A 19,419-nucleotide genomic window follows, 5' to 3' on the forward strand; every position below is an offset into this window, starting at 1 on the left:
GCATTGGCAGGCAGATTCTTAACCACTGTGCCACCAGGGAAGTCCCCATTGATGGTCTCTTTTACATTAAATGCTCTCTGTATTTTTTTCTTGGCCAACTTAGTTAGGAGACATATATATATATATATATATATTTTTTTTCATTACTGTGTTAAGGAGTTGGATTGAATCAATGCTTTGTCTCTGAGTGGCAACTTGGAAGGCTAGTCATATGTGCCTCAAAACGGGACGCTTAATTCCTCTGAAGATAAGAGGTCTCATCAAGGGAAGCCACAGAAATACCATAGCATATGAATTTTTCTAGGACAGTTTTAGGGACATTAAAGCAAAAAGACTACACTTACAATATTAAAACGACATTACACGATGCAGATTTTAGTTATTTTTTAGGTTATTGGAAAACTTCTTAGAAGTTTCCCATGTTAAGAATTTAGGGCTGTCCTCCCACTCTTTGGCCACTTTCTTCATTCTTCTCTGCTCTCCGAAAAACGAAAGCACTGAATCAAATCCAAGTTCTTCACTCTACAGCTGCACAAGTTTCCAGACCGTGAAAGCCAACGGTTACAAACCTCAGATGGGAAAATTAAAATATGCCCAGTAATTTCAACGGACCGGAGGCTTTTAATTTAAAACGAATGTCTCTTGAATCCTCTGCCTAGGGCTTGTCTAGGTACGTGTATTTTAAAAAATGTGTTCTTACTCCTGGGCAGAGGTAAGGTATAGAATAGTAACATGAGTCAAGTGCGAACCGGGGAGCAGGCAACAATAACAAGTTCACATTTACTGAGCACTTCCTCTTTACTAGGGAATAACGTGACATTTAAGCCTGACAAGACCCTGAGAGAGGTTCTAGTGACCGTCTCATTTTACAAAGGAAGCCGGGGTCACTCGACCAAGGTCACACAGGTATGCAGTGCAGATGGGCGCCTAACTACCTCAGGGCCAGAGAGAGGCGCGGTGAGACGTAATTAAAACAAGTGTACAGACCCTGGTCCTTCGGGTCACCTAAGGAGCGACGACTGGCTGCTTAGCCCTGGGAAGAGCTGGGGAACCGCGCTCCAGCGAGCGGCTTCCGCGGGGAGGTGGAAGGGGCGGGGAGAGCCTGGGCGGGCGCCGCCCACGCCCTGCTGCGACTTCCCATTCGCCGTTGATCGGCGCGCGTCAGTGACGTCCCCTCGCCTGCCGCCGGGAAGTGCGCGCGGCGATGACGGCGTGGCGGGGCCGGTGAGCGGGCGCGCGGGGTATTTGCGGGTGCGCGCCGCTGGGAGGGGGAGCGGCGGCGGCGACGCGAGCATCCTGCGGGCTCTCGCGCGGGCCGGGTCTTGGGGAAGGCGGGTGCCGGGGGCAGTGAGAGGCCTCTTCCGCACTAGGGGACAGAGCCCGACGTGGAGGTCGCGGGGCCGCGTGTCCGCCACGTCTCGCTGACCGCGGGCTGCTTCATCGGGCTTCCCCCGGGCTCTTTCCCTTCCTCGCGGCCGGGCCCCTGAGGGTCTCCCATTTCTGTCCAGCACCTGTCGTGGGAGGGGCGGGGCACGCCGTTTCAGGGCCTGGGTCCCCCCTCCCTGGGTTTTTCTGAGTTGAATCGGAGGTGGAAGGAAGCGCAGTGTTTGTCCTCCCCAGTGGTCTGGATGAGGGGAGCTCGCCCCCTGGTGGGAAGCGCCTTTGAAACCCGCTTTCCAAGTAAAGAAATGGTTCTTCTCTAGTGGTTTCCGTTGGGGGTCACTTGAGCTCTGTTGTTGCCTCACGGAGGCCCACCTTATGTGGAAAGCGGGGTGGGATGACGGAGGACGGAAGGCGGGGTGTGGATGGGTGGGATTCAGGAGACGTGATGCGAGGGGCGGATGGTGAATGAGGAAGAAGCCGGGAGCAAGGACCGGTCATGGGGGAATACCTTATTTTACAGTGCCTAGGAAATATCCCTGGGTCATAAGTCTCAGGTGCGTGTGGGCAAGTATGTGACCGTGACTTGTTCTGGAGGAGACCAAGTATTCCTGCACGTCTTTGAGTTACATTTTCTGGAGCCACTGTTCTTGGCAGCCCTCACGCTTTAAACCACCTCCCGGAAGAGCACCCTAACAGTAAAATACATATGCGGGTGTAGTATCAGTAGTATGTGCTTCATGAGTGCAAAACCGGATAACGACAAGCGTAGTTCCAGCTGTAATTCTCCCTCCCAATGTCGCTTTCTTCAGTCTCTCATCTGAACAGGAGATGAATGTCTCTCTCTGTTGATAAGTAAAATCACGGAATATCCCTTTGTTGTCCTTCACTTGGAAGTTTCATTGTTGGGCATGCTTGCTTGTCTTGTAGATGTGTGGTTGGTGACTTTATCTCCAGATGCTGAGGTGCCTGGGTCCCTGGCGCAGGCAGTTGCTGAGCTGCAGCTGGAGTAGACTGTTCCTTCTGAAGCACTCTCTGTTTACAATGAAGTTGCAGTCTCCAGAGTTCCAGTCGCTTTTCACAGAAGGCTTGAAGAGTCTGACAGGTGAGAGATTAGGATGCCTCCTCTTGCTTTGGAAGCCTGTAAAAATGGAGAGGCAGAGGGTTTAACGTTTTTTAGCCAACATTCGTGGTTTTTTGTTGTTCTTAAGCTAATGAAAGCAGGGTTTACCGTGCATGGGTAATCCAAACCTATAGCCAAATCATGAGAAGAGGCAAATAATGATTGCAGTTAAAAAGCATGGCTTTTGGGCTTCCCTGGTGGTGCAGTGGTTGAGAGTCCGCCTGCCGATGCAGGGGACGCGGGTTCGTGTCCCAGTCCGGGAGGATCCCACATGCCGCGGAGCGGCTGGGCCTGTGAGCCATGGCCTCTGAGCCTGCGCGTCCGGAGCCTGTGCCCCGCAGCGGGAGAGGCCACAACAGAGAGAGGCCCGCGTACCGGAAAAAAACACAAAACCCAGGTACTTTATATGCATCACAGAATTGGGCCTACTAACTTAAGGAGTAGGTACCTTTTCTCTTGTTTTATAGTTGAAGAAACAGAGGCTTAGGAATGTGAAATGCTTTTCCAACGTTTTTATAGCTAATAAGTGGAGAGCTGGATTTTGAACTTGTACAGTCTTGGTTTGAGAACCCAGCTTGTAACCGCTAAGCTATATTTCCACCCCAGGTATAAGTGCCTTGTGAAACAACTGAAGGTAGAAGGAAGTGGGAGTTACGTCCGTTTGTGCACATGCAGAACTTATCTGGAAGGAACACAGGAAACAACGTGAGCTAAGTGCCGGATTACAGCAGCTTCATCTTGCTTGCCGCAGTACTATCATTTCTTATGTTCGTTCTCAGTATTAGCTACTGTTGCAGTGCACACAGCTGCATTTCAAAGCCTATGGTATCTTAGTCACGCCTTCAGAAATATATTAAGGTGTATGGATGTAGAAACATGACCTTAACTGTTGGTTTGCCACCCTGGCTGTCCATTAGATTCACCTGGGGAGCTGTCCATTAGATTCACCTGGGGAGCTTTTTATAACATACAGGTGCTGGTGTCCCACTCCTGCCCTACTGAACTGGAATCGGAATCTCTAGGGAGCATGGGCATTTATAAATTTTGATAAAAACTCTCGTGACCAGAAGGTGGAGGAACCATTGCTTTAAAATGACTTTCCTTGCATTAGCTTGTTGACAAAGCTACTTTCCTATTCTTGAAGTAAGGTGATTTTTTTAGGTGTATGTCAGAGGTAAATGGTCCAGAACTTGTTGATTTTTATAGGTTCTTCATAGTCTTGAAGTGGAGGGCCTAAAGCAGATGCTTTGCTGTGATTTTTTTTTTTTTTTTTTTTTTTTTTTTTTGCGGTACACGGACCTCTCACTGTTGTGACCTCTCCCGTTGCGGAGCAACAGGCTCCAGATGCGCAGGCTCAGCAGCCATGGCTCACGGGCCCAGCCGCTCCGCGGCATGTGGGATCCTCCCGGACCGGGGCATGAACCCGTGTCCCCTGCATCAGCAGGCGGACTCTCAACCACTGCGCCACCAGGGAAGCCCGTGATTTTTAATTAGAGTGAAAAATGCTAGAGACTCACTGTCCCATAGAAGTGAGTCTCATATGCTACATAAACTTTTCTGGTAACCGCATTAAAAAAATAGAGAAATGGGTGAAATGAATTTTAATAACTATTTTTAGTATATCAACTTATTTAATTCTGTATATCTAAGATACCATCATTTTAATGTCAAATATTTGTAAAAATTATGAGTGAGATAATTCCTTCTCTTGCTTGTAAATCTTTGAAATCTGGTCCTTAGCACGCACAGACCGTCTTAATGCAGACTCGCCGCATTTCACAGTGCTCAGGAACCACGTGTGGCCACTGTTTGTATGGCTCATGTCTAGAAGCTTCAGCTTTGAGTTGGATTGTAGCTTGTTCTTTCTTTACATGCCTTTCCCAGCGCCCACTCTTCCCATCTTCCATTGTAAGGGCCAAATGATTGGATGTAGGGAATTAACTCTTGGGGGCCTATCTCAGATCCTTCTGCATTTTTCTTTTGGAAACAAGGCTGTGGATATTGATTACTGTAGGTCCTTGAACATTTTTTATTTTAACAGTTGCATTTGGCTTACTAACCCTGACTTCAAGAGCTGAGTTTTCTCCACCTTGAGTGGTGAAGTCCTAAGAAGTTAGAGACGGAATAGCATGGTAAGAGAGTGGTAGTATTTGCCCAGTGGTCTGGTCCTCGAAAGACTGGCAAATGGGAGCATGGGCATCTTCTAAGATTGCATTTTTCTAGGTTATAGTGGAACTGGTAAGAATGGAATCTTTTAGTGCAGTGCCCAATGGTTAGAAAATCAAGTAATTAGTTTTATTTGATCTTTGCTACGTTCTAAAGACTTGAGTATTGTGCTAAAATATAATGTTCTGTATGAAAACAAGGCACAAAAACACACAAAGGAAAAAAAAGATGGCTGTGATGCTGTGCAGTTTCATACTGTACCAGTTCTTAAATCATGATAGCTGTTTTGCCAAATGTAAAATTAGTTCCCAGCGTGCAAAAATTTGGGAGATTAGGACAGTGTATTATGCTCATACAGCGTTTTATAATGTCAGTTTATGTCATGTAATTTGTTTCCTTTTGCTAAGGACAGCCATATAATACCAGTGGCATATAAAATTATTTCTTCATTGTATACATGAGACTGAAGTTCCAAACCTAGTGCTTTTTGCTAAGTTACACGGTTAGTGGACAAGCTGGGGTTGCTGGGAGATAGTGCTCCATGGTTAGCTATCCACTGCTGCTTAGGTATGTGATGTCACCAAGTCGTATTAACATTGGGGACAGTTGGAATAGCTGATCACTCTTGAAGTTTGGGAGTTCCTAGAAACGCTAAGGAACAGATAGCTTGTTTTCTGGTAGTAACAGTCGTGCTGTGTAGTGGTCTTTTTACTAACACTTCCTGCCCGCTCTCCATCCGTACGACCTCCAATACTCAAAACTCAAAATTGTAAAGTGAAGCAGTTAATGAAAATTAGACTAAAAATTAAAATAAAATTTCGAAGATAGAAGACAATTACAAGTTTTCTGACAAATTAATGTCTTGGTCTTTTGGTTGCTCTTCAGACTGATTAATAAGAGCTTGCTATCAGTTGTGGCAGCTGACACAAATTAAGACCATTTGGAATGATGAGATCCTGCATTTCATGAGTCTTAAGCTTGAATTTACAATTAAATTTAGTTGTATGAGGTGTTATGTTCACTTGAGTATGTATGTAGTTTACGAAGTTTGTTGGAATGTGGAATGTGTCCTTGTTTCTGTAAGATTGAAGATGTCAGTAACTGAGGGGAAAAAGGAGCCTCTTTAAGCTGGATAAGGCTTAACTGTTTTGGGTCAATGTAAAATCATGCCTTTCTTGCATGACTGCTCTTTCACACAGGCACGTACATATGCCTTTATGTGCCATTCTCATTTATATCAAAATGTTAGGATTGTGAGAACTTTTGGACATAGTTATCCATTTCCATAGGGCTAATCAAAATGATGAATAGATTACTTCGAGTTCTGGAACATTTTTTTTCTGTAATGTAGTTAATACACTGGGTGACTTTGAACTTAAAATTTTATTTTAGTAGACGGAGCTTGAGAATCTCAAAACAGTGGTTATCTTTGTGTTCAGCCTTGACCTTCATCCTCTTAAAGTAGGTTCAAATGAAAGTAAAACTTGCCCATTTTTTGCATTCCAGCAGTTTCTTATGTACTCTCTTAAGCTGAAGGAAGAAAAGCTTTTTAAAAACTTTTCAGTGAAGCGATCCCTCTTTTTTTTTCTTTTCGTTCTTTTTCTTAAGCTTGTGTATCACAGTTCAGTTCCATCGTGAGCCAGTTTGGTATAAAGTTGAGTGAGATAGGTTTGCTACTCTGAGAAGTGGGGAGACAAAGACATAAACAGGTAATTTTAATGTAATTAAAGGTAGGCTGCTCTCCTAGCTTAGGTGGAATTCACTTTACTCCACCACGAGGAGAGACTTCCTAAACTGAATCGCAGGAGTTGAGGAAGGGTGAGCTGGGTCAGTGTGTGTTCCCCACTGTGTGACCAGTTAGTGGGTCATAAAGTCAACTTAGTGGTCATGGCCATCATTAAAAAATAGAGGAAAAGAGATAAAGAATAGAATAGATTAGATTGCATGGTATGTATAGTAAGGGTAAGTACTATTTCATGAAACTCTTGTTTACCTTACCTAAGTCTCAGGAAAACTTTGGACTAACAGATGATTTTTTATATTTTAATTTAAGGGGCCATGGACCTCATTTTAAGGACTCATTGGGACTTGAATGGAAATGTGGAGTTAAAGGAGTTTGCACACTTCCTCTGGGAGGGGACTCACGGAAGTGGTAACCCTGTGGGAGAGCCTTTAGTTAAGGCAAGAAGGTAGAGGGAGGGAACCATTGTTATTTTTTTGCAGATCATTTTAGGGAGTCTGCAGAGGTCTGCAGCTGGAAGGCCTGGGAAGAACAGGCAGAGGAGGAGGATGACAAAGAGCACAGAGACTGGCGTGGGGACGGAGGATGACGTTTTGAGCTGTGATTAGTGTTGCTAGAGCTCTGATGCCTTTAGCCGAACGCTCAGGTCAGCGCCCTCCTGCCAAAGGCCAGCAGGAGCACCCCTCGCCGAGACGGGGAGCCCTGACCATGGGGAACCTTGGGGCACCTTGGGGCCTCTGAGTAACAGGGGTGTAGAAAGGACGTCTTGTAGGATTTGAGCTTGAATCACGAGTTTTGGGGGCAAGTTGAAGAAGCGGGGCTTTGCTGTGCATCAGGTGGTGTCAGGAAGCAGGGGTTAACCTGTGATTGTCTTAATGATTCTTACCTGGAAGATGGGAAGCCTACATACACAGTGTGAGGCTAACGCTGACTGGGAACTAAGAGTATCACACGTATGAACTGTTACAGGGTGCTGTCTGGACAGTGTTTGTGTCTCATCTGTTCAGACATGATGACAGGTTGTCTTGATCCTGGTCAAGGTCACAGCCTTGTCTGCTGTGGATGTTCTCTGCCACGGTTATGTCCACAGGAGGCCACCTGGGCCTCATTGTGCGTGTCCAGCTCATAGCAACACCAAGCCGTGGGTGGTGGTGTCAGGCCGGGTCCTGGACGTCATGCTCACTGGGTCCCTGTGGTGTCCCTTAGTCACATGGGTGGTTGTGGTGGACTCGGCCTTGTCCTCTGCCTGCTTTGGGTGTCCTGGACTCAGGTCCTCATGGTGGCCCCAGTGTCATATGGCTTCTCCATAGAAGAGCTCTAAGCTGGTTTCAGACATCAGATGTCGATTATTTCTTGAAGGGTTCTTAGCTATAACGTTTATCGTGTGTGGTGTGATCAACTAATGTTTGATGGCTTCCTGCATGAATATGTTGCCTCAGCACAATACACAGAGAGAAATATGTGCAGGAACACGTCACAATTCTAAAGTATGCACATAAATCCGGAGGGAGAGAGCGGAATTATTCACCTTACTTTTTAGTAGTAATTCAAATTTACATTAATGACCTCGAAGCACTGTGGGATTCTAAATTATCTTCCGAATTAACCTAAAAGAAATTCTGCACGTTCCCTGCTTCTCATGTTTGTTAGAGGCATTCCGCTGTAGGCAGGTCACTTCGTTGCTGTGGGCCTTGATCTCCCAATTTTTATGTAAAAAGGCCGAGTTCAGTAATCTCTGCTGTCCCAAATAGATGGGAAAACTTGTACTTGTACTTCTGCACTTAAAAGAAACACACTGAAACAGAAAATGTTCTTTTTCACCTCAGAATTATTTGTCAAAGAAAATCATGAATTAAGAATAGCAGGAGGAGCAGTGAGGGATTTATTAAGCGGGGTAAAGCCGCAGGATGTGGATTTTGCTACCACTGCTACCCCTGCTCAAATGAAGGAGCTGTTTCAGTCGGTCGGCATTCGTATGATCAACAACAAAGGAGAAAAGCATGGGACGATCACTGCCAGGGTGAGTGAAAAGTTTGACAGGAACTGCATTGCCTTTTTTGGTAAGTTAAAGAATTGTTATAGATCATTTCTAGTTTTTAAAAAGCGAATAACAAAAAGCCTAGTTTAACAAAAAAAAGTCAGTCTCCTCTACCCTCTATTAAATCCTGCATCCTCCTTTGCTGAAGGCCGTTTTATTTTTATAGTAGTTACTTTTTCCCTCCACATTTCTAAAAAAGACCTTTCTATGCTCCAGTGTTTCATTTTCGTTGTACGCGGGCATCTCACCGTTGTGGCCTCTCCCGTTGCAGAGCATAGGCTCCAGATGTGCAGGCTCAGCGGCCATGGCTCACGGGCCCAGCCGCTCCGCGGCATGTGGGATCTTCCCGGACCGGGGCACGAACCCGTGTCCCCCGCATTGGCAGGTGGACTCTCAACCACTGTGCCACCAGGGAAGCCCTATTTTCGTTTTAATTTCCAGGGAAGCCCCATTTTCGTTTTTAATTTCCAGTCTTAAGATGTTGCTTGTTGACTTCCTGCAGGGAAGGTGATTGAGCCGCCTTATCACACCCTTCTCAACAGCAAGCACATACGATGCTCCTTCCCTCATTTTCTCAGTACATATATGCCATAATTTTTGGTTAAATCAGTTCATAATTGTTGTTTATGGCTAGACCGTGCAGTGTGTTTCAACTACATTCCTCGTGTTCCGTGCTTTGGGTTTTCCCTGCATTTAACGGCGTAGTTCTGTGACACAGCTCTCGTGTGCTGCTCATTCATTCATCCTGTGCTCTGCAGTTCCTCCCGGTGGCTTTCACCACGTCAAGTTTCAGTTCCTTTTTCTGGAGCCAGCTCACCGGCTGCAGTCTGTCTTCTCCCATCTGTGTGTCCTAGGCCGGCTCCCCACTCACGTCCTGGGATTTCCCCACACCAGATCTTGTGAGCTTCCTTGGCCTCTTACTTACCAGATCTCCTGGTTCCTGATCCCGTGGTAGTCTTTCCTGGATTATGCCCTCATTTTGGTAACCTGAGAGAGCTTTCCATGTGTGAAATGTTTTTATTTTACCTTCACACTGATCTGATAGTTTGGTTGGCTGTGGAATTCAAGGCTGGGAATTATTTTCAGGCAGAAATGTAAAAAAGGCTTTGTTTTTCTACCTTCCAGTGCTGCCACTGAGAAGTCTGAGCTCATTCGGATCTCTCCTTTGTTTGAGACCTTGATTATCATTATTCTTTTCCGCTCTTGGAAGCCTTTCTGATCTCGTTATCTCTGGTGTTTTTAATTTCAAGATGACGTGCCTTGGCTCGGATTTATTTTTTCATTCATTGTGTGGGGCACTTAGGACCCCCTTGTGTTCCCCTCATGATGTCATCCCCTTTGTTAAATGTCTCTCCCTTTGGAAAATCCCGTGATGTTGGACGTTGGACCATGGGGGCTCATCTCCTAGTTTTATCTTTTGTCTCTTGTTTTATATTCGCATTTCTTTTATTTTACTTTGAGATTGCCTTAACTTGATCATCCAGTTTTCTTATTGTATTGGCAACTTTTGCTGTCTTCTAAATTTTCAAGAGGTCTTTCTTACAGTATTTTTGAAAGCTTCCTGTTCTTGTTCAGATGCAGTATCTTCTCTTATTTCCCTTAGGGCATCAATTTTAGGTACTTCGACAATGTCTTTATTTCCTCTGAGCTTGTTCTGTCTTGCTGTTGGCTTTCCTTCGGTGTGGGTGTTTTTCGGTCTCTCTTTATGTTTGGGTGATCTACCGTGTGCATAATGACCTGAGCACTTTACTGTAGTTCTGTGTGGGAAGCGTCAGCCAGTTAGTTATGGGACCACCACTGTCAATATCAGGAGGACTTTTCATTAGGAGACGTCAGAGGAATCCTCCAGTGTTACCCAGGTTAGAATAAGCCTGCTTGTTAGCATTTTGAAAACCAAGCGGGGAAAGGGATGGGGTTATGTTGGTTTTTCTTCATGTTATTTTCATTGTGGTGCATCACTCCCATGGTCACGTGTCTGGTGCCCCAAGTTCTGATTATTTTGGAGTCAGCCTTTCTGGTTAATCTCTGTTTCTCTGCTTGGGTGAGGGAGTCACTCTGGAGGTCTAATTTTTTCTTGCATGGATTTTCAGCAGTCTTCATATTTCATACCCTTTTCTTTGGGATAACTTGTGCCTCAAATTCCTGATTCTGGAATTCTGTAGTGAGACCTAGTTTGTTTGTAGAGAAGAATATACATGAGGTTGAGAGGAATTCTAGAACAGACTTTTACTGATCATTAATGACTTTCAGTTCCTAATGAAGAGATTCCGAACTGCTTGGCATGTAGCGACCTTTGCTGTCTTTCCCTACATGCTGATATGCTATTTGTGCAGTGTGCTTTCTCTTACACGTATCCCTCTTCCTCTCCATTGTGCCTTTGGTCATCTTTTTCTCTTCATCTGAATGTTGTTCTTCCCACATCTGCATGTACATATCCTACTTATTTTTCAAAGCTAAGACCACATGTCCCTCTAACATGAGGCTACCCACCTTTTCCCAGCTGGAGGTAATCTCTCTTCCCGAGATATATGTGGCACTGTATTTTAACCTCATTGATGATTACCAGTAAAGGAGCTGCAGGGTGTGGTACCTGTATTTCTTCCTCTGTCAGTCCTTCACTCAGTGGTATATATTCTGTAAATTGATATTCAGCTCTTTGCAAACTGGAGCTGTTAAAAAATATTTCAAAGAGTAGTCTGGTTTGAAATTGAAGAACCAGAATATACTGTTTTTAAGGGCTCTTCCCTTCTGCCTCATGATTTGTCAGACATGCCATTTTTATATGTCAGACTCATCTTTTTTAATTAAGATGGGTTTATTATTTCTTAAAAATATTCTTTGGATCTATCTTTGAATACTATGGGTGTCTTCCTGTCTCAAGGTATATGTGCACTAGTTGACTGTAAAAAGAAAGACGATACCTGTCAGGACTAACATGTTATTTTCAATTCATCCAGTGATACTAAAAACAAATTTTAAAAAAACATATATTTACTTCCAGCTTCATGAAGAAAATTTTGAAATAACTACACTACGGATTGACGTTGCCACTGATGGAAGACATGCTGAGGTCGAATTCACAACTGACTGGCAGAAAGATGCTGAACGCAGAGATCTCACTATAAATTCTATGTTTTTAGGTAATATATGTAGATAATGTTTTAATTCAGTCCAAATGCCTTCTTTTTGAGTGAAACCTGCATCCTGGAAACGTTCCCCAGCGTGAGGGGTTGCATTAGTTTCTTCTAAGAGACAGCCTATTGGTTAAAGACGGCCCTGGAGCCGAGATCCCTGGGTTCCTCGGACTCCATCATTCTCTCGCTGTAAAATGAGGAAGGTGATATTAGCTTCCTTTGCAGGGTTGTTGTGTGGATTAGAGGAGTTGGTCATGGCGAATCCCTGGCACAGTGCCTGGCACCTTATTAATCGCATCTAAAAATGTTAGGTTTCGGGTCAGAAACGTGCACACAGACACACACACGCTGTGCCCCTCTTCCTCTGTCTTTCCTGTGCGCACATTCCACCCCTTCCTCTCTGCTGGTGCCGGTGGTGCACTTGGTCAGTGACTTCACCTCTTCCGTTGCCTGTTGCTCCGTGTGCCGAGCACCACTTCAGTCTTCTGTAGCACTGCGTTTCAGGAACTGTCTGTACTCCGTCAGAGTTGGCGTGTGAGAGGGAACCTATGTATCATCTCAGCTTAACTTGTTCATGAAAGGAGTGAGAATCATAATGGGAGTAGGTGTGAATTAGGTTAGTGTTTTGGTGCACAATAGAAGCATTATTTTTTGTCCTTTAAATTTTAGACAAGCTCTTTAGGTTTAAATCTCTGGATTAGAAAAGAGAGACGGAGCATCCACTCTTCGTAACCTACTTTGGGGCACGGTAACTGTGAAAGGATGAAGCAGTGGGTTCCACTTCGTGGGATGGGGAAGGGGGCTGTAGGCCCAGATGGGATCTCTTGCTAATTACATTAATGCCAAATAACATTTCTAGAGCACCTACTCGGTTCGAGGCGCATCAGTGCTCACTTGATATACTTTAGCTCATTTAATTCTGAGAAAAGTTCCATAAAGTGGGTATTAAACTCATTCGACAGATGAGGAAGCAGACTCAGAGATGTTAAGTACTTGAGCTCAAGTCATGGAGAGCCTTGATTGGTTTCCGAAGCCTGGGTGATTTATGACCAAAGGCAGCCCAGCTGGAGGCATGCTTTCTCTCCATTAGGGGGTGGAACTCCAGGTGTTAATTTTCTTCTTGCATCAGCTTTATTTAAACTGCTCCAACTAGTGCAGTGTATGAAAAATCTTACAACTAGCTTCTCATATGCAGACAGAACTAAAAGAAACTAATAGTCTTTTTCAAGATACTATTTTATAAAAATAAAAACTGTTCTTATTGGTACTACTGTTTTCTAACATTTGCTGAACCCTCATAATGTGCCAGCCACTGTTGTAAGCCCATCACATAAATGTAATCTTCCCACCAACCCTATGAGTAGTTCCTGGTATTTAACTCACGATAATTTGCTCAATGTCCTGCAGCTGGTAAATTGGAGAATTAGGATTCCAACGTAAGCAGCCTGGCTCCAGAGGTCACTTCCTTAACCACCACATTATGCTCAGCAACACAGCTTTATTTCTCATTTTTATTCATCATTTTTTTAAAGGGTATTCAGAGCAAAACAAAGTACACACTGATGTATACTCAGTAATCCTTACCTTTAGCCCATTTTCCCATCCAGACTTTTCAAGCCTTATCAGATAAAGCATTCCTGGTTCTGGGGGTGAGGGTTACTTTGCTTTTCAAACCCTTATTTTCCGTTTTGTCACACTATGTTTTTTTCCTCCAAATTTGATCTTCCCTTCACTGAAAAAGATATTATTTCCACATTCCCCAGGAAGTTGAGTCTCTTCATTAAGAGAAGTAACATGAAGAGACAGATATATACCACATTTATGTTCTACTTTGTAATCGTTATCTTTGTCTCTTTACATAGTTTGTTCATTTGTTTTCATTTCCTGCTATATCTTTCTGAATCTGGAGCCTTATAAATTGGCTCTAAGTGTCAAAATGCCACATCAACCAAAAGAGCTTGGCAAGTATTAAGCCTGAGTTTACCAGTGTCTTTGCATTTGGGATAATCAAGAGCACTCAGGTTCAAGAGAATTAAAATGACAAGTGGTTATTTTTTGTAGTAGTGGCAGTGCTTCCTTTCTGTGATGCCACGAGGTGAAGTCTCTCTTAGGCTCACAGAGCTCCCCGTTTGGGTGGTTGAATGGTACCTGTGTCTTTGCTCGAAGTGTTTCTCTTTTTCCTCCTTAGTTCTCAGGGTGACCATCTGTCTCAGTTTGCCTGGGACTGAACTAATTCCTGAGACCTGCGATTTTCGGTTTTAAAATCAGCAAGGTCCTGGGATAACTGGGATGAATTGATCACTTTATTCATACCTGAGGTTTTATGCACTTTATATTAAAATTGTTAGGTTTTTTTCATTTTGTTCAACATGTGAGAGAGCATATCGTGGTAGAAATTGGTTTACAACATTTTGAACGGATATTAGGTTCACATGGTTCAAAATTCGCAAAGTTTAAAAGGCTGCATGGTGAAGTGTCACCATCAGATTTACTGTCCCCTTGCTGACAGTGTAATAAGACTTGGATCCTTGCCAAGCTGATACAAAGCTGAAAAATGGTGTCTCATAAACTTGCATTTCTTATGACTAAGGTTGAAAATCTTCATTTTTAAAGAGGCTTTTTGTATTTCCTTGTATATATTTTTAGCTCATTTTTCCATTTATGTGGTCTTTTTCTATTTAAGAGCTTTCTGTAGATTATCAAAATTAGCCATTTGTCTCTATGATACAGACTGAAATGTGTTTTTCCCAGTATGTCATCTGTCTAATGCTTTGCATTGTGATGTTTTTTTGCTATGCAGCCATATCTGATGTTTTATGTAGTTGGATTTATTAATTTCTTTGAAGGCTCTGGTGGTGTGTTTTGTTGTTTCTTCTTGGTAATTATATTTTACCAATAGGGACGACTAAAGGTCGTCCCTATTTCAGTATTATAAAATTGTTTCATATGGTTTATTATTTATTACTTTTAGTACTTAGTTTCTCCAGAGAGTTTTTACTACTGTGTATTGTTTCCAGATTATTTTGGCAATTCTTATTTATTTTCCATTATTCACTTGAAAATCAGCTTGTTTGATGTTGTCTCAGCCCACTTCATACTGGCATAGGTCTTGTTTAGTTTATTGAGTGTATTTAATTGCTGGTGTAAATGCAGCCTTTTATTCCATTATATCTTCCATTTGACACTGGATATAGATGAATGCTATTCATGTCTGTATTTCAACCTTGTAAGTCTTCACTTTGCTTAGTTTTTACTGTTTGTGATTGTTTTTAGCTAATTTCCTTAAGTTTTCCAATTTTTTTCTCAGTTCCTTTTAATTTTTTGAATTGAGGTAGTAATTGAAATACAACGTTAGTTTAAGTATACAATATGATTTGCTACTTGTATATATTAAGAAATGATCACCACAAAAAGTCTAGTTAACACCTGACACCATACATAGTTACAGAATTTTCTTCCCCTTGTGATGAGAACGTTTAAGGTCTTCTATCTTATATGGAATACAGTATTGTTACCTATAGTCACCATGCTGTGCATTACCTCCTCAGAACTTATTTACTTATAGCTAGGAGTTTGCACCTCTTGACTCTCTTCACCCACTGCACCGGCCCCTGGCCTCAGCCTCTGGCAACCACCAGTCTGTTCTCTCTCTGTGAGCTTGTTTTTTTTAAGATTCTATATAAAAATGAGGTCATACGGTATTTGTCTTTCTCTGTCTGGTTTATTTCACTTAGCATAATGCCCTCGATATCCATCCATGTTGTCACAAATGGCAAGATTTCATTCTTTTTTATGGTTGAGTAATATTCCATTGTATATGTGCCATTGTTTTCCAGTTCTTATTTGTTAATAGTGATTTTTCTTCCCTCTTTTCTAATGAATAGGTTTCGATGGTACTTTATTTGACTATTTTAATGGTTATGAAGATTTAAAAAATAAGAAAGTTAGATTTGTTGGACAAGCTAAACAGAGGATACAAGAAGATTATCTTCGAATTTTAAGATATTTCAGGTAAGGATTTTTATAAATTACATTAATGATACAGTTTTGAATATTAATACCAGAGCACAATTCTGATCATATGAAATGCACAGCAGGTTACTGTACACAGTGGTGACATCCCAAACGCCTGTCTCAAGAGACAGGATACTGTGACTCATGATACTTAGATACTTCATCTTTTCATTGTGCAAAGCAGTTATTTGCTCCTTTCTGTGATGATCTTTTAAATAATTCAGCTTTAAAAAGGTCTTTTTTCTTTTTGATTATTTTCTGCACCAGTCATTCATTACACAGATATGAGGGCTTATCACAAGCCAACCCTTGTGCTAGGTGCTTTGAACAGAGTAGTGAGTCAGAGTATGCTTTCATGTGGCTTACTGTTTTAGGTGGTCATGGGAAATCTGTCCGAAGAATTGGGAAGGTATGAAATGCATTTGGGTGGTCTTGTGGGTAGCAATGCTTTTTCAACTCCGAACTCTAACATTTAAGTAAACTACTGTAACTGGCTAATTTATGTCTACTGATACTAATTTTTCACTGGTTGGGATCACTCAGAATATTCTTTGACAGAGTCTACATATTTTGTCAATAAATGCTATCCCTTTAGACTTCAGTGTTTGCAAACCGTCTCTCTTTACAAATAATAGGACAGAGACAGGCACAGCCATAGCCATTTAATCATTTAATTTAGATCACTAATGAACGAATTTTGAAGATATGAGTGGTAAAAACAGGTATACTTTAATGCTTCCAGTTCTGAGAGTCCATGAAATACACTCCCTTGTCTGCAGCGAGATTTGTTTTATTTGAAGCTCTTAATTAAAAGTATTGATGTGTACAGACAGGCAACCTTTGAGGGATTAAGACTCCTCCAGCGTGGCATTTCAAGTCTTGTTTTAGTGCCTGGGGAAGACTGCTCTGGTTTATGCATCCAGTGTCAGTACCAATTCAGAGACCTCTTTTGATGGCCATTCTAACGTTTCAGTCAGTGATGTGAAAGTGCAGTGAGGAGGGGGTCTGGTTCTTGCTGACTTTAAGAAGGTTCCTTATACTTTATTGGACCTCAGGTTTTCTCATGTGAGAAGAGAGAGAAGGTGAACTGACCAAGATGGTTGTTAAGGTTACTCCTAGACCTAATACTTCTCTGTTGTTTCTGATTAAACAGATGTCTGCAATAGTACTGGTAAAATGACAAGCAGATTTTTCTGGTGAAACACTGGCATAGAGGTAGTACACTCTGAGACTTTTGCTTTGTAGGTTTTATGGGAAAATTGTAGATACACCTGGTGACCACGATCCTGAGACTTTGGAAGCAATTGCAGAAAATGCAAAAGGCCTGGCTGGAATATCAGGAGAGAGGATTTGGGTGGAACTAAAAAAAATTCTTACTAGTAACCACGTAAATCATTTGATTCACCTCATCTATGATCTTGGTGTGGCTCCTTACATAGGTGAGTCCAACTTAAAAAGTTTGCCTTTTTGGCCATGAAACACATCTGGATTAAAAATTTCATAAGAAAAAAATGTTTAACAATTCTAAAAGGAAAAATGGAGTATTTTAAAAGATGGTAAACTTTGAGGTCAGGAGTAGGACAGTTTTTTCACAGGTAGGGGACACCTCAGAGACAGCACATTGTGGTGGAACAAAGTGGCCTCTGGAATCAGTCCATCCTGGGTTTCAGTGAGGCTTTGCCACTTATCAGCTTTGTGACTTGCCTTATCTCCTTACGTGTTAGTTTCTGAACCTAACAGAGGGGTATGAAAGTGATGGCATCTGTCTAATGGAAGGGCTGAGAGCTTCCAGGAGCTTTAATACATGTACAGCACGGAGAAGACCTGCCTTATACATGGAAATAGTTCAGTAGGTTTAAAATTAATATTCAGAAGCAACAGCGGGATTTTGCGATGTGGGAGAGGGCAGCAACAGTGTACCAGGGGTTCATCTGTAAGATGGAGCAGCACATTGGACCCATAGTGAGCCCTGGGGCCAGGGCACTTCTGCAAACGGAAACAGTGTTTGCTTAAGATATGAATTTATTTTATTAAATTTATCCTTTCTAAAAATGGGTTAAAAATGCTTTTGTCCCTACAGGCTTACCTGCTAGTGCAAGTTTAGAAGAATTTAACAAAGTCAGTAAAAATGTTGAAGGTTTTTCCCCAAAGCCAATGACTCTCTTGACCTCACTGTTCAAAGTACAGGATGATGTCACAAAATTGGATCTGAGGTTGAAGATTTCAAAAGAAGAGAAGAATCTTGGTTTATTTATAGTTAAAAACAGGAAAGATTTAATTAAAGCAACAGATAGTTCAGAACCTTTGAAACCCTATCAAGACTTCATTATAGATGTAAGTATGTTCTGGGCTTGGTCAGAATATAAATCATCTTTGCTAATTGTGGAACACATTTATTAATACTAAGACCCACAAAGTATTATGTGAATTTCTTTTATTTTAAATGAAAAATTTCACATTGAGCATTTATTTAAATTTTAGGATAAGATCATTAGCAAGTGTGGTAATGTTTGACTTTGGCCCTTAGTCTAGAGACTCCGATGCAACTGCTCGTGTGTGTGAACTCCTCAAGTACCAAGGAGAGCACGGTCTTCTGAAGGAAATGCAGCAGTGGTCCATTCCTCCATTTCCTGTAAGTGGCCATGACATCAGAAAAGTGGGCATTTCTTCCGGAAAAGAAATTGGGGTTCTCTTACAGCAGTTGAGAGAACAGTGGAAGAAAAGTGGTTACCAAATGGAAAAAGACGAACTGCTAAGTTACATAAAGAAGACCTAAATTTGATGAGAGCTGGCTACTAAAAAAGCAGAAACATTCTGGTAAGACTAGTTTTTTCCCATCCCCCCTTAGTGAGATTGAAGAGACTGGAATAAAAGCCAGCTTAGAGGATCTCTTCAGAAGAGTAAAGGTCTTATTTTGTGAAATATAATTGTATTTCAGGCATTAAAGGAAAGTCTACCTCCTCTTAATCTGATTTATATCACTGAACCTTGTAATTCTTTTGGAATAGTTCCTACTGAGGAAAAAAAAGTTGGCTTCGCTAGGTTTTTTTTAAAAAGCGGGTTTTTTGGTTTGTTTTTGCATAGGGCAGTACTAAGATTAATCCTAACACGTGGTAACTAACTGTCTTGAAAAAGGTGTTTCTTAGTATTTGCAATGGAAATACCTGGTTCAATTTTCTACAACAATTGTGTATAAGTGTCGGTTTTTATCTGAATTCCAGAATAAACTTGTGCTTGAAAATAGCATATAAAATGTGAAGATCAGATGTGTCCCAGGTGGCCGTCATTCCTACACTCAGGACTTGTTCTAGGGAGCTGTACTTTAGTATGTCGTTGATACGTTTCTCTGCCATGATGAACAATTTCCGTAACTTCCTGCTAAGCCGGGAAAGATTAGCTTGAGGGTTAGTCTTTTGGAATTGGAAGATAATGTGGGTATCTATATATGTGTGTGTGTGTGTGTGTATGACAGGTGCCATATACATAGTGACAGTACTCCTGTCGCTTTAAAGTAAAATAAAGGTTATGGCCTTTTGCTCTTTAAAGATTTGAGGCTAGATGCTTGCAGTGGGTGAAGAGGTGTATGGCACAAAGTATTGTTCATTCTGACATTTTATGATTTTCCTTTCTGTGTAGCCAGTCAGAGCATCTTTGTGCGCTACTGGTAAATAGCAATTTTGGACCTTGATAAAACAATTTTGAAAAGCATATTTCTGTTAAAGCCCTGCTAAGAGGAAGTGTGACAGTGTACAAACAGGGGCTTTGTTGCAAGAAAGGGAGCCTCAGAAACGACTGCACACAGGTCAGTAATTAAACGTCTTAT

At 42.1% G+C, this 19,419-nt stretch overlaps 1 protein-coding gene across 1 annotated transcript; it reads left to right on the forward strand.

Annotated features, from left to right (window-relative positions):
* The first annotated feature begins 1,204 nt into the window (after positions 1–1,204).
* On the forward strand, positions 1,205–19,360 carry TRNT1 (tRNA nucleotidyl transferase 1). The gene is made up of 9 exons (XM_079934817.1): positions 1,205–1,224; positions 2,311–2,485; positions 8,237–8,430; positions 11,450–11,588; positions 15,467–15,593; positions 16,842–17,035; positions 17,677–17,930; positions 18,124–18,413; positions 19,233–19,360. The coding sequence occupies exons 2-8, from the start codon at positions 2,338–2,340 to the stop codon at positions 18,370–18,372; spliced, it is 1,305 nt and encodes a 434-aa protein (XP_079790943.1). The 5' UTR covers positions 1,205–1,224; positions 2,311–2,337; the 3' UTR covers positions 18,373–18,413; positions 19,233–19,360.
* Positions 19,361–19,419: the final 59 nt, after the last annotated feature.

The sequence above is a fragment of the Stenella coeruleoalba genome (genome assembly GCF_951394435.1).
Source record: "Stenella coeruleoalba genome assembly, chromosome: 10".
NCBI classification, from domain to species: Eukaryota; Metazoa; Chordata; class Mammalia; order Artiodactyla; family Delphinidae; genus Stenella; species Stenella coeruleoalba.

Bases quoted from the DNA above. Each gene is read 5' to 3' on its own strand.
- TRNT1 (XM_079934817.1), top strand. From the start codon at position 2,338: ATGCTGAGGTGCCTGGGTCCCTGGCGCAGGCAGTTGCTGAGCTGCAGC. The intron at 2,486-8,236 runs GTGAGAGATTAG...TTTTCACCTCAG, and splicing joins AGGCTTGAAGAGTCTGACAG to AATTATTTGTCAAAGAAAAT. The intron at 15,594-16,841 runs GTAAGGATTTTT...TTTGCTTTGTAG, and splicing joins CGAATTTTAAGATATTTCAG to GTTTTATGGGAAAATTGTAG.